General features: G+C 35.3%; 1 protein-coding gene across 3 annotated transcripts in view; it reads left to right on the top strand.

Moving 5' to 3' along the window:
* POLA1 (DNA polymerase alpha 1, catalytic subunit) overlaps nt 1–15324 on the top strand; it is a 347695-nt gene that overhangs the window by 275125 nt on the left and 57246 nt on the right. For all 3 annotated transcript variants that reach the window (XM_030575194.1, XM_030575210.1, XM_030575203.1), the window contains one exon: nt 5869–5965. In XM_030575194.1, coding sequence (XP_030431054.1) covers nt 5869–5965 — 97 coding nt within the window. The remainder of the gene's footprint in view (nt 1–5868; nt 5966–15324) is intronic.

The raw sequence follows: 15324 nt of genomic DNA on the forward strand, positions 1-15324 counted from the left end.
TGTGTAAAATAATTTCCTTTTAATTGGTTTAAAAATTGCCACCTCTCTATTTAATTTATTGCCCCTTTTGTTCTTGATTTGCAAGAAGATGAATAGATGTTCCTGATCTACCTTCTCTATAACATTTATTGTTTTGTACACCTTTTATCATGCTGTCTCATTCTTTTCTTCCCTAAGATAAAAAACAGTTCCAGCCTTTTCAATGCTTGGAAGCAGGGATGGGGATGGGTTGGAAGAGCTATATTTTGAGAAGGTGGCTGTGTTAAGGAGTTTAGCACTATATAAAGGAGAGATTTGCAGGGAAGAGGGGGATCCCAATCCCTGTGACTATGTACTTTAAAGGCTCCCCCTGCACTCCTACCTCTGTTATCCAGACAGTGTTGCCTAAGTTAGTGGAACTAAGGCAGCAGTGATAGGGGAACCTTTCAAGCATTGATGCCTGACTGTCTTGTGGCCCTGGGACCTTGAGGGAACAATGAGAGTTGAGGCCAAGTCATTTCTGTTGAGGATTCTTGACACATTAATCTTTCTCATACAAATGACTCATTACATCCAATAACATAGAATGCAAATTAACTGTTGAGGAAAGGTAAGTGGTTGAATTGCCTGTGATGTCACAGCAGCCGCAATTAAGTGACCTGAGCTGTTGATCTGTGCATTTTTAATTAATTTTAATATGTATCTAATTAAGGGATTTACATGTAAATTCTCAGAAAATTCTGTACTCGAAGAACTCTGACTTTGGGGAAGGTATGTTATCTTAATGTACAATGGAGGTTCAATCCTTGCTTTGGGTGCAGAACTCAACTCAAATTTAACTATGGAACTGTGACCAGTACCTTTATAACATATTGTTTGACAGTATTTGTAACAATTTTTTAAATTATTAACAATAGAAACATTTACTACAAGTTAGCTTTAGCGTAAAGTTGTGTGTGTGTATAATGTGCTGTTGCCTACTTATAGTCATAGTTGGCGCAGAGGAGACTATAGCTTCAGATTTTGATGATAGATAAAGAGAGAGGCTGCATTAACTTGCTGAAAGCAACAACAAAAAATCTTATTTTTACATAAGAAAGTATGATGTATGCAATGTATAGTCCTACACTTCCCTTTATTCCAAAGAAACCATAGACAGTATTCATATTTATAGACATCTGCAGTGTTGAGCTGTGCCCTGTTTCCTAAGATAGAAATTGTCATGTGTAAAGTGACATGATGGAAAATGTGTACATCCTATATAATCTTCTAGCAGCAGAATGAGACCAGTGGCACTTCCCCGAAAAAATAAATTACCCGAAATTTGCAGCACATTCATATTCAATTTCATCACAGCAGATGCTCATTAGTATGTTGTTATTAATTGGTATTCACTTTAGGTTTTGTTTAAAATGAAGATAATAATTAGGTTTTAATTACTGCATCTTTCCAGGGGGAGAAGGGGGGATTGGAGAGAAACGCCTCTCAAAATACTGAAGTACTTCCTGCTATACTAACACAGTTATATGTAGGCCTGTAAACTATGAAAATGTCTCTTTGAGGGAGATGTGATTCTCTGACAAGAACTTAATTTTTTTTATTAAGAACTTGTACTAAATTGTCTGCTTTATGGACATATTGAATCAGATAATAATGTGAGCCACCATTCATTCTAATCAAATTTACCAAAAAGATTTCTTACAAAAGTAACTCTTTCAAGTGGCTGATTAATGAAGTGGTGCCACTGTTTTATATTAGAACTAATTGAAGTAATACAAATACATTATTTCTGTAGCCTGTAGAAATTATTTCTTTTGCAAAGCGGTGCAATGGAGTTGGCAAACGTGTGTGTGTTTCCCTTTCTGTTGTCTTATGGCTCATAGAAATAGTAGGGGAACAGAAAAAGAGTGAGCATAAAACAGAGAAAAATACATGGGATGGGGAACTAAAATGGAGGCTTGGAAAGGCAAGGAGTGAGTGACCTAAGTTAGGTGCAGAAAGAAGGGGGAAATGGTAGAAATAAAGATGCAGAAAATATGTGGAAAATGGTCATGCGTAAGGTGAGGGCTATGGAACATTTCTAGGCAATTGTAGTAGGCTTTGGGTTGCGACAGCTTAGGAGACTTCATCCACCTGAGAAATATAACAGTCGCCCAGAAATGCATTGCACACCACATCTTACTCTGGATATGAAGTGGAGTATACACCAAATAAATAAATAAATGTAAACATGTCCATTTACAGGACTTTAGACTTCAGTTAGTCAGAAAGCTCCAGTTGTGGCTAGTCTTTTTAACCACTTGTATACTGGATTTGCATGCTATATAAAAACATAAAGCGAATCCATTTAATTTAATATCAGAGTGCTGTACTTAAGTGAAATAACAACAAGTTGACTAGAGCCAACAGTTCAGCTTACAACACTTTTTTTCCAGTTGTGAGCTTTCTTCACGTTATTTCTACTGTTGAACCTTTTTTTCCCTACCTTCATCTCCCTGTTACCACTGATTCCCTATGCTACCTTGCCATTATGTGCATATTAATCCTGTCTCTGATGGCAAAACTGAAATATAAGGAAGGTAAGAGTCTTGCCCAAGATTTCACGATGAATCAAAAGCAGAACCAAGATAAGAATTTGGGAATCCCTGGCTCTCAGTCCTATGCTGTCACATTCAGTGTTATTTTTTTCCTTAAATATATTTGTCCATCTTTCTTTGTGGCCTGATCCAAAGCCCACTGAAATCCTTGTGAGTTTTTTTCCATTGGCTTCAGTGGACTTTGTATCAAGCCTTAATTGAACAACTTGTTACCTGTGTGTGGACACACTGACAGAGTGGCATGGGAAAATTAGCTTTGTGACTGTTCAGATTTTGCCTGTTCTGTTGATAAGTCTTCAATTCCCGGTCACACCTTTCATAAGGACTAATTTCTTGCTGGAGGTACAGGGGAAGATTTGAAATTGGCCTGTTTGAAGCAAGAGAGAGAATAATTTTTAAAAGTACATTAATGAAAGTTTGCTCACCAAACATGATGCTTTTTTCATTTCTTGATTTCCATTTGTTTGTGTTTTTCTGTTCCAAGCTTGCTTTTTAGGAGTGAATAACTGGAATTTGGGCTATGTGCACTCAGGCCCTGTTTCCATTCATTGCTGTACTTGAAAACAAAAACAAGCACATTTGGTTGTTTTGGTACACAATGTTGTCTCCATATAGGTAGACTATCAAAGAAGCAGAGGCACCTTCCTGGGTGTAATTTTCAAGGGAAGAGGAAGAAGTCAAATATTATAAAACAATATGTAAAATAGAGGGCGATAGATATGTTAAAATATCATCTTGTATTTTCTATCCAATCTCGTATGATCCAAATGAACATGTAAGTGAAAATAAAGATTTTACAACAAATTAAAGAGTATCAAGCTTTTTATTACAAAAATTCACTATCAAAGCAAAAAGAGAAGATTTTGAAAATTAAAGAAGAACTGCAAGTGATCACAAATTAATAAATCAAAATCAAGAAAATAATAGGAGGTGTTCCTGTAATTAATTTCAATGTAAGGTACATCTTTCTTGGTTTCATATGTATTCCTTAATCCCACCTGATTATATTTGACTTTGAAAATCTTAGAGCCCTTTGTTTTTCACCAGTTTATTAATTGCAAAATGTGGCAGGAAGCAAAAGTGCAGGAGATGGTAGTATATTTAAAAATATATATATAGTTTATATGCTATTTTTTGTATTTTCCTTATCCATTTAGGCAGTGACTTTCAATTAGCCTGTCTGCTAATATCAGGTCACTAAACTCCATAGTTGATGCTTTATTCCTTCGTGTGGGTTGTCATTCGTTTGCTTCATTTGGCTGGCAAAGGTTGTTGTATATCCATTACCAGCAACACAGCACTTTGCATTTCTGAATTGACAAGCAGCTATATTGACCTAGCGCTTATTATGGGTCAACAGCTGCGTTAACCAACGGAAGGACTGAGGGGCAATTAAAATGAATTGGCAAAAATATATCTTCCTAATTTACTCCAATTTGTTATTTATGCTAACATTGTATGGCTTCTATGGTGACACTAAACAGAATGGACCCAATAATGGCAATTAACATAAAAATATAATGGCTAATCAAATTGACAGCAACTGTTTCTCATCATCTCGACACACAATACATTATCAAAACAAACTATTATGAAGGAGGTAATTTCAGTGTTCTATTCAACCTGCTGCATGTGTGCAGTCAGGGAGATGTGTACCAGCAATTACTGCTGAATCTAAAAAACTAAACAAATAACTTAATCGCTGTCGTCCTCCTTTTTTCTTCTTCAGGAAGCAGTAATCAAGATTTACTAAAAATAACTGGTATATAATAGTATAATGATGATGCATATCGTAGAAGAGCTAATAAGGAATAAAATAAGCTTCTATGTGTCTATTTTTTTTAAATCGGTTCACATGAAGGAAGAAAAATATAGTATTATTAATAAATAATGGCCTTAGTCATTGAATGTATCATCATAAGTTACTTAATATTTATAGATATTTTATATAATGTTGTGAGAAGTTTAAAATTAGCTGAATTTAATAACAGAACTTTCAGTTTGGTTGTTAGGAAAGTGAAGAGATAAGTTGAAACAGAATTCTGATAAGCATAACTAATTTTTCCCATATTTTTCCACCACTTTATCAATATGGGTCTTTGGGATACGCTGATTTACATTTTAACACTCTACTAACCAAATATATGTTTTGGTTTTGTAGCTCTAGTTTCCAAGAGAGTCTTGTAGAGGTGAATAATTTGTGCATATGTACTTACATGCTAAACATATCACTACAGACTACTTCTACATATGCTGTACTTCAGGTTACTGCATTGTTCATTGGGATCTGCCTACTCTGCATGTTCTGAAAACAGTTGTATACCAGTATTTGAACCCTGCTAGAACGTGGTTCTGTTGAGCAAGAATACAATAGACTTAACTTGAAGTTATTTAATGGTAGCGTGGGCAAGGCAGAATCATCTTAAGTCCTTCCAGGCAGTTTTACAACACACACATTGGTAACAACAATGTAAATGCTCGCAAATTGTCTGCTTTCAAATGACAAAGTTAGCACAGAGTCTTGATATGAGTGACATTCAAAGTATTTAATTGAATATGATACTCCACACATAGGCACCTGCAGATATTTGAATGAAATGTGTGATTACTTACACACAGTAGCCTACACAGGTGCATATATCAAGATGATGGCATACACAGTAAAGATACATGCACCTGTGCTCATTTGAATGGAATTTCAAAATTTAAGCAACCATAGGTGTGTATGTCGAGTATGATACAAACACATGTAATCATAATTATATATAGATACAGATATATAGATAAATATTTTGAGATCCATCCCATTGCATTGTATTATAGTGTGTCAGGAATCGTGAGATTATCCCTTATCCCATAATTCCAAATTCCATACGTTACATTTGACCTAGGTCCCAGCATGCTAGTATAGTAGTTCTAATGAATCTGTGAAACTTGATACGTGTAATATGATTATCCATAATAAAACCTTTAAAAGAATGATTGGACTATGGGCTAGTGTAGATTGGATTTTAGATAAAATTCAGTGGTGGCAGTCTGTGCATTTACAGTGTAAGTTATGAATACAAGTGCATATGAATTTATAAAGCAAGTTTTCTTAAAGTGCAAATAATGAATTTGCAGCTTTTAATAAATAGTCATCTGACATGAACAGAACATATAATATGCTAGGAAACCACTAACAGGATCACTTTTTCTGTAGTATATTGATGGAGATACAGGGGAACATATCCTTTTACGTGTGAGCTTTTCTTGAAATAGTGGTTTTCATTTATATTCTTTTACATTACAGTATTCCGACAAGGCCCTGTACACCCAGCTGTGCTTTTACCGGTACATTTTTGATGTGGACTATGCAATGGAGAAAGTTATTACTGATCAAGAGAGAGGTATGTTAAAATACTGTAATTACTTCTTGAATTTAAAGTGGAAATTTGCATCATAAAAGCCAAACCTATTCTGTTGTGCTGTTCAAACCTACATCACGCAGGAAGTAGGAGACCGAATGAATTTAGGAATCCCCTGCATGAAGAAGAGGTTGCATAGGAGTCAGTGGCTTAAGAATCCCCTGCATGTGTCTCCTGTTCTTCTGAAGTAATAGTGCCTTGGGAAGAGGAATGTGGGGCTTTTTTCAAATGCTCTAATGATGAAAATGTTCTTTGTTATGAGATTGGAAGGGATATTGTCAACTTGACTAAATTAACTAATTTAAAAGAACTGCAATTTCTTTGATATTGTATGTCTAGAATATTTTTTAATTTCCCTTTTTAAAGGTTATATTCCCATGCTAATATATTTCAGCAGCAGAAAAACTGACTGACTAAGACAAGCCATGAAACTAACTATATGTAAAGCACAGTTAAATATACAAATTAAGCAAACTTAAAGATATTTAGGCTTACTTCTTTCAGTTATTATAATGTTAGTTAACTATAATAGATGCACAATTTTCACAGAGAGAGGTGATTTCCAAGTTGGTGGTGGACTTTTAGACAAGAATGAAAAAACTAAATTTTGGTCCCCACGTTTGGTGCATTGTTGATCCAAAAATACATGTTCCTATTCCCGTTGAAACTCCTGCAGGAAGTCCATAGTGGCTCCTATGGAGAAAAATGAGTCAGCTCTAGTAGTAGCCTGACAGAAACCTCCACTGCAGCAGCATCTCCTTTCCCATATCCCAGTTAGGATAGAAGACCAGGAGATGAACAAGGATAATGTAGAACAAATAAACGCGCCAGTACTATGGTTATAAACACAGTATACAATCCAGGAAGTATAGCTGGAACCTCTTAGCTTGCACATGCTCAATAGGGAGGAGTGTGGGCTCTGTCTTGGTATGGCAGCGTCCTCTTTTCTAGAGTATTTAGTTGCCTCTTTTTGATACCCCTAGGAAGGAGAATTCATTTCTGCAGTTTGAGCTTCCATAATGGAATACTGAAAATCAGTGATACATATAAGCTTTCAGCTTGAACTAGTTCCTTTGCTACTGAGATCCAAAGGAGGCCAGGCATATACTAATTAGTCTGATGTTTTAGTCTAACCACGGCATCACAAACTTTTTATTAAGGTAATGTTTGTTCTGTCAGTAGCCCTCTTTAGTTAAATAAGAGGACCCATCAGCCAGGGAAGCCATTCCAAAGTAGGGTCCTTCCTAGGGTTGTACAGTTAGATCATGAGATATGAAGAGTGTTCCTAGGAACCATCCCAGAAGCTGGAATGTAAAGGAACAATATTTAGCATTAAAATGGACAAGACTTTTCTGACCCAGGATAAGTGTCTCAAACTGGACAGGAAGTATAAATTCTGCAACTACTACACTTATTTTGATGTGGGAATGTTTGTTTGAAAGCATGTTTACAAGCCTGAAACACTATGGGCACACATCTGTATTTATTTACTTTATATATGTACATGCTAAAAAGGGCACCTATGCATACATTCTTGTCTTAATTTAAAAATGTATCACAAAAATATCCTCTGTGCAGTCATAAAATGTAATAACGCCCACCATCAGTTAGCCAGGCAACTTAAAAAATAAAAATTCCCATCCAACAACTCCCCATTCTACAATTCTCCCTTTCCTCCATTTTCAAATGTCTGTCAAAAAAAGACAAGCTTTGCAATGTGCCACAAAGGTCCATCCAATTAAAGCTGCCTTAGACTATAGATGGGGGAGTGAAGTCCAAAGCCCTGAAGCCCTCACAAAGAATGTCCTGTCAGAAGCCCTTTCTCACTTACGCCAGTGTGGATCCAACTTGTGCACCTCAGGTGCTCTCACCTGTGGTGGTACAGCGTAGAGAGAGAGACAGTCTCTCTGATTGGTAGGCCCTTCGTCTTTTGGGAGGTTTATAGGTAAAAAGTATTGCCTTTAAATTTCATGTAGAAACCCCAGGCAGCCCAAGCAGATCTTAGCTTAATATGTTAATAGTGAAGTCCATGAGACCTTCTCATTCTTTTCTGCTCCCTGAAAGGAAACCGGATTCTAAAGGCTCCCAGAAATTCCTGCTGCTGACTTCCTAAGTTAGGGCCTATTGCTTATGTAATGACAGTTCAACAAGAAATCTGACCTTTGCCCTCCTGTTGAATAACTCTGATCACAGATGATAGTAACAGTTCGGGAACTGTCATGGTTCTTGTTAATTCCCTTCCTTTAAAAATTGGGGCAGAGGAGGAGAAATGTTCTATTAATCAACTCAAAATGTGAGCAGCAAGGCTCATTTTCTTACACTTACAAGACAAGCTCTGCAATGCTTCAGTCTGGATCTGATGAGACATCACGAGCTGCACTTTCTGAAGGCATGGATGAAGAGGGTAGTCTGTCAGTCATTTACATAGATGGAGATATAAGCAATACAGAACACTGACTAACCAGACAATAACTGTGCTCATTGTGTGAGAACTGCACCCCAAAACAAACACTTTTTTTCATGGCCACATGAGAAATTCAGAAGTGACTCTAGTGGAGCTTATTGAAGATTCTATATGGCCATACATTATGCATATAGATAAGAATTTGCTATAGTTGTTTTCTTGCTGACATTTTTTAAAAAATCAAGAGATATAAAGCTCAAGTAACGCTGGGTGATGCCACTGTGGCTGAAACATAGCTGCTTCAGTTCCCTCATCTGCCATAGACTTCCTGCGTGACTTTAGGCCAGTCACTTAGGACTAGATTCAGTCCCTTTACTCACACTGAGTAGTATATTACTCAACAAGTAGTTCCATTAACTCCAGTAAGACTGTTCATTGTGTAATGTACTATTCTGTGTAACAGGATCACAATCTGACGATTAATCTATGTATCTCCATTTTTCGTCAGTAAAATGAGGGTAATAACACTTCCCCGTTGTGAAGGGGTGTTGAGGATCAATTTATTTATGTTCCTTTTAGGCACTCATATACCACAGTGGTGGAGGCCATATAGGTGCCTAGATATATTCTGTGATATAGAATGTTCTCAGCTGTGGAGCTCCTTGGCACTGAAATCCAGTAAACTGAACCTGTCAGTCTAGTGACTTAACAGAAAACAGTGAGGAAGGGAGGATACTTTGAAGTCATTAGTAATTGAAACATTGCTGGAGTTTAGGAAGAACTGCACCTCCAAAACGTATGCTAGTATTTGGAACCACAATCTAATTCTTCACGTTAGGTATTTATGTGCTGTGGCTCCATAAAAGCCTATGCATGCTCAGAAAATGCTTTTACATGGTTATCACAGCCGTGTACGTCCCCTACCTCCACCCCTTCATACAAATACCAAAAGTGCCTAGTTTACTTTCTGGATGAATAAACTGCAAAATTGAATTGAGAAAAATGAAACTGTTTTAGGCTGTGTGACTTACACACAAAAACACAAAATTCAACTCTGAATATTTGTTTGCATCCTATAATTTAAACATTGTTTTTCCCCAGTGTGTTCATAACTTGGTGTGCCAAGTATCAGTATGAAGTGAATTTTTTTTATGGATGAGTTATTATAAAGCTTTGAAAGTAGATCCTATATAATGGAGATGTTGGCAGAGCTACTTAATGGGGTGGGGCCTTAGTATCGGCGTGTTGGCTGGTGGTGGCTGTTTGAGAGGGAGACAGGATACTGCAACTAGATTGGAGGGGCACCTAAGCAAGAAGATATTTTTACTCATACGTGAGATGTGGAAGTTGATGTTTCTGATGGAGAGGAGAGAGAGACTGAGATGGAGACAATAAATGAATCACTGTGCAATGAAGTATGTGGCCCTTCAGTCAACACTGGAGTTATTTTCCATATCTTTTCTGCCTGCAAAGATGAAGACTGTAACAAATGGCTCACAGCAGTGAGCAGGGAAGGAGATGGAATTAGACATATGAATATTGTTTTTTTTAAGGGGAGTGAAGAAGGGGGAAATAGCACAGAGAGCCATTTGTTTAAAAAAGTCAGAGTTAGTAGTGTTCCCATCTGATAGCAATGACAGACAAAAAAGGCGATTTCACAATAGAGTGTGGTTCCATAGATAATTATCTGAGTTCTACACCTGTTTCAGTGGACACTGAGGTCCAATTAGTGTCACACCTTTAGGCACTAGTAATTGTGTTCAGTTCTTAACGGTGACCAAGTGTTGTTCTGCACAGGATTTTAAGAAGTCTTGAGTGGATTATTTTCCATCATTTTCTTCAATAAATGATTTTTAAACTTAGCAGTTTCTAAATCTGAGAGTCAGCAGCAGATTCAACAATGTCAATTCATTGCTCCCAACTGAAGATTTGAAACAACTTTTTCTACTTCAAAGACGACAGCTTTTAAATGTATTTGGTTTTAGCAGTTTGGCTCCAGCATCTTTCTGATGACCACCCTTGAATTACAGTTACTTTGGAGAGGAAATGTGAAACCCACAAAATAGTGAAGACATAGAACTAGAAGATTGAGGTTCAGGCATGAAGTCAGATTGTTTTTGTAGCTTTTTTTCCCATTTACATTTCCAACAATATATATGGAAAGGCTATAGAGGAAAGTGAAATAGTTTTTACAATACTTAATTATTATAAATAATTACAATACTTAATAATACTAAATCATTTAAAATCCTTTACAATATTCAGGTAATTAACAGAGTTTAGCTATTTCCTAGACCTTTCCCAAATAACTTGGATTTTAAAAGTTGTCTAAAATGCATGCATGTGATCTTCACAAAGTCATGGAGACTTTACAGAATAATATCAATTCATTTACACTTCCTTTTTTTTTTGTCTTTTATTAAATACAAATAGTGGTACAGATAGTGTTAAGAATGTGATTGATCTCAATTTATGGGTGTTTGGTTATGAGTGAATTCTTCTTATTCTGACACACATTGCCTTAATATTGCATCATGTTTGTTTTTTTTCCTCCTTTATGAAAAGCACCTCCCCAAGTAACACTTAAAAAACCCCAATATATGTGACATTTCTATATCCCTTTTCATCTAAGCTCAATGCTTTGCAGACATTAATGAATTATAGTTTATAATACTCTTCTGAAGTTATGTGAGTCCAGTTTACAGCTATGATAACTGAGGTGCATAAAAATTAGTTATTCCTAGGGTCACACAGGAAGGCTATGGTAGAAAGAGTAGAATGGAGAGCTTCTGAATCCCTGTCCTGTGCTTTAACCATGGTCAATCCTTCCTCATTAGTAAAACAGGATTGATTAAAGATGGATCTTTATCCTTACACTAATTTTGGGGGGAAGGGGAAGAGAGATTGTAGTTTAATTTACTCCTGACTCAGCAGGAATTATAATGGTTGAGTTTTTCAAGTAAATATTTTGACACTACTTTGCAACTTATTGTACTTACATAATTATGCTACGTTAATGACTATTTTACATATAAGCGAAAATCAAACAAAAATATATAAACTAGAAAGTGGGGAGAAAATTCAAAATGAAATGTTACGGTCATCTTATTGAAAATATTTAATGATATTTGGCAGGTTACAGAAATTTATATATCACCTTTTATGAATGGTACAGTTGCCATTTTGTCTATCATTAAACTAAAAACTTTTTTCAAATCTCCAGTGGCCCCACCTCATTGTTTCAATTTATTTTTTATGTATACCTCAGCACTGAGACACTTTTTTCCATGAAGACCCATGTCATTCTGCTTTAATTTATCTGAACACTGTCAGTTTTGTTTATAAATTGAGTTAAAATACAAAATAGCTTTCAGTTTAGATCTCTTATCACAGAAGAGAAGAGAACACTTTCTGTAGTGAAAAGAAAGTATCTGAGGTGCTACTGCTTTTTCAATAGGGAACTGTCAAGGTTATTGAACCTGACTTCAAAGTTTGTCTAGGTTTCAGATCCCAATTTTCTGGTGGGGTTTTTTTAGCTAATTTTTGTGGAGTCTGGAAATGTAACAATGCAAACGGAAACAGTTTAACTCTGTATAAACCTCAGCATATGCATGCCTAGATGGCAAAAGCAGATAGTGTAGTGCTGGGGTTTAGACTTCAGATGCTTTTTTAAATGTTCCTGTAAAAAATATATTTTTACAAAACCTACCAGCAAGCGATTGATAACAAGGTCTAATCATTTTGATATTTTGAGAAATATAGTTGTTTTAAACAGATGATACAGAATTTATTTTTAAAATGTATTGTGCCTATACAGTTAATGGCTTTTATTTCCATAATGTTTTTTACTACATAATTATACATCTTAATTACGTAATTACCATCATAATTATTATGTAATTACATGTAGTTCCACTAATTACAAAATCAGGAAGTGTAATTATCTAGTAGAAACTTTCTGAAATCTTATTTATTCAGTAGAGATTATTTAAAAGACCAACCACTGACCTATTGGTACTAGTGTCTACTGTTATATATGACACCCAGGTTCAATTCCTAGCCTCTTTCTCCCACTGCCAGTAAGATAGGGAAAGCTGCAGAAAAAGCTCTTTCATTTTCTGTCAGCGTAAGGGTAAATACTACCCATCACCTGTGGATGACAAGGAAATTATATTGATATGTTCTGAAGGTTGTTTTGTACCCTCCTTCTATTAGATTAATAGTGCATATATATCCTTTGTTACTAAAATCAAATGTCCACAAGAATTGACACCTTAAACTGGAACTTTTAGTAATTGGAAGCAAGTTAAAAGTTGAAGAAATCAGATTAATGTGGGGCTTAGAACAAGATAATTTTGTTTTGACTATACCAGGTAAACTGGTATCATATCACAAATATGAGTCCAAAAAGTCATTACAAAAATATAACTTGTGTAACCAAGGCAAACTTGCTGTACAGCACCATCTGTAGACACTAAGATTATATATTAGAATCAGTCTTCCAGAGCATTCCTGTAACTTTTTGACCCATTCGGGTAAGGACTTTCATTCATCTCATTTGCAAATTTACCTATAACTAGCATCCATTCAAATTTGGTGTTCCTTCATTTTACTACTGAAAATTATTTACATTAGAAATAATCATAAAACTAAGGATATAGAATGTTACTTAGATTAACTCCCACAATTTTCTGTGCCTGGCATTTTGGGACTTTCTGCTTATGGAGTCTGGTCTCAGTCAGAAATATAGTAAGTGAAATATGTGCCTGCTTATGGCTATGTATATATATGGGGTGAAATCTTAGCTCCATTGAAGTTAGTGGCAAAATTCTCATTTACTTCTCTGGGACTAGTATTTCATCCATGGTCTATCACTGCTTTTTCAGGTTCATCATTTTGTTTCCTAGTATTGCTGTATTTTCATGTCTGATGTTTGATGACACTTTCTATTACTTGTATTTAATTTATAAAATTGGATGATAATACAGTTTGAAACAAAAAACAGGTTATTGTAGTTCAGACAGTAACTTTTAATTTTTGTGATTGTTAGAATTTTGTGCTTACATTTGATTAAAATGGAGTAGAAATGTGGAAAACCACTCACATCTATACAGTAAATAAATCAATGACCTTTAGTAGACTAAATAAAGAGTATTATAAAGTCCTAATGAATTCCTGGATGTATCATTCAGCAGACCTATGACATTAATCAAATAACATCAGAAATACAAAGCTTAGTCTTACATTCACCATGACAGCAAATATATATTAAATATATGTTGAAATATTGGTGTAAAGTGAAGCTCCAAAGAGAAAAATACCTTCAATAACACAGGGGAAAAAACAATTTGAACCTGGGAGAAGGATGTTGCAGGAAAATAAATAATTAGAATTTAGTATAGACCAATAAAAAGGGACAAAATCTCTGTGGCAGGAGGGAAGTGGTACTGAGTGTCAGGAATATTAAATCTGTTATTTTTGTGAAATTGTCCTGCACATTATAGACATTCTGGGTGGAGTGGATTTGTGTGTATGTATCTTTTATATAAACTTTCTGCACTGACTAGAATGACTCATCCCCACAGAAATTTTACCAGCCATTTTAAGTGTATATACCAACTCATCTTATTTTAATTCTCAAATTGAGTTTTAAACATAAAGGGTTATACCCTCAGACGATATAAATTTGCATTGTTCTACTGACATTAAATGCAGGTACACCAATTTATACAAGCTCAGGTTCTCTTTTTGGGTCAGATCCTCTTTTCAAATCAGTTTCTTAAACTTCCCAAACTGTACTTTATTGACTGTTAAAACTAAAGTATACATTAATTATTGTTGTAATAAGACTTTAAAAACTGAATGCATTTTTGTCTCTAAGTCAGATTTTAGTTTTGTTTTGTTTATGGCAGTAGCCTTGAAAAAACAATAATAATCACACTTGAGAAAATTCATACAGTCTGTATATTCTGAACAGAAAAAATTTACATTTTCAAAGACATGGTGAAGCTTATTTATCTTATTTATCTTTCCCCCCGCCTCCCAAAAGCATGACTGAAAACTAAGATATAGCCCACCTCAAGGTGTTGAGGGCTATGCATGTAATAGCGTGACAATATAGAAAGGGGTTTTTTTTTAATTTTATTCTCTGGCAAACATGAGAATTTTTTTAATTAATTGGCATAGCTTCTGTGAATTATGTGTGATCCATTGATAAAAAATTAGCATAAGACAACTGAGCATCTGATGCAATTTTAATTTGATTTATTGAAATGTTCTTATTGGAAGTTATACTACAGTGTGATGCTCATCTGTTAAGCACAGTAGAGGCAGGGCAGTGTACAATGGAGAAAATTGTGTTTGTTTCTGTAAAAATAAAAAGTAAACCAAAAGCATTTTTAGAGATTTTATTGCTATGAAAGTGAAATATGCATGTGAAACGTACAGTGGGCATATGCTGTATAGAAGTTCTCAGGGAGTCAATATCCCCCAGTCTTGACTTGTAATCCACCTACTATTTCAGTCTGTAGCCTGTCTAACCAAAGAACTAGTTGTCCTATGTGATGTGATGGTTTTATGATGTAAACAAAGGTGAATTACTAGCATATATGCAGGGTACCCAACACCAGACTTGGGGCAAATGAATTCCTGGTCTAATTCCATTGGCTTCCAGGGATGAATTAGACTGCTTGTCATTTGTAACTTGGTTGAAGATCTGCTCCCAGATCTTCAGGATAAAAGGTTAGTGGGATAATTCTCTCTGTTGCTTAGCCCCTTTCTGTTTTTTTTAACCAGTGGAAGCTCCTTTGCAAGAAGTTGATTTGATCCTGCCAGGATTACAACTGTCAAATGAATATCAAAATGTTTTCCCACCTTAAATAATTTAACTCAGAATATAATAATGTAATTATTTTGACATGAAAACGTTACATACTGT

This window comes from Gopherus evgoodei, chromosome 1 (genome assembly GCF_007399415.2).
Source record: "Gopherus evgoodei ecotype Sinaloan lineage chromosome 1, rGopEvg1_v1.p, whole genome shotgun sequence".
In the NCBI taxonomy this organism is placed as follows: domain Eukaryota; kingdom Metazoa; phylum Chordata; order Testudines; family Testudinidae; genus Gopherus; species Gopherus evgoodei.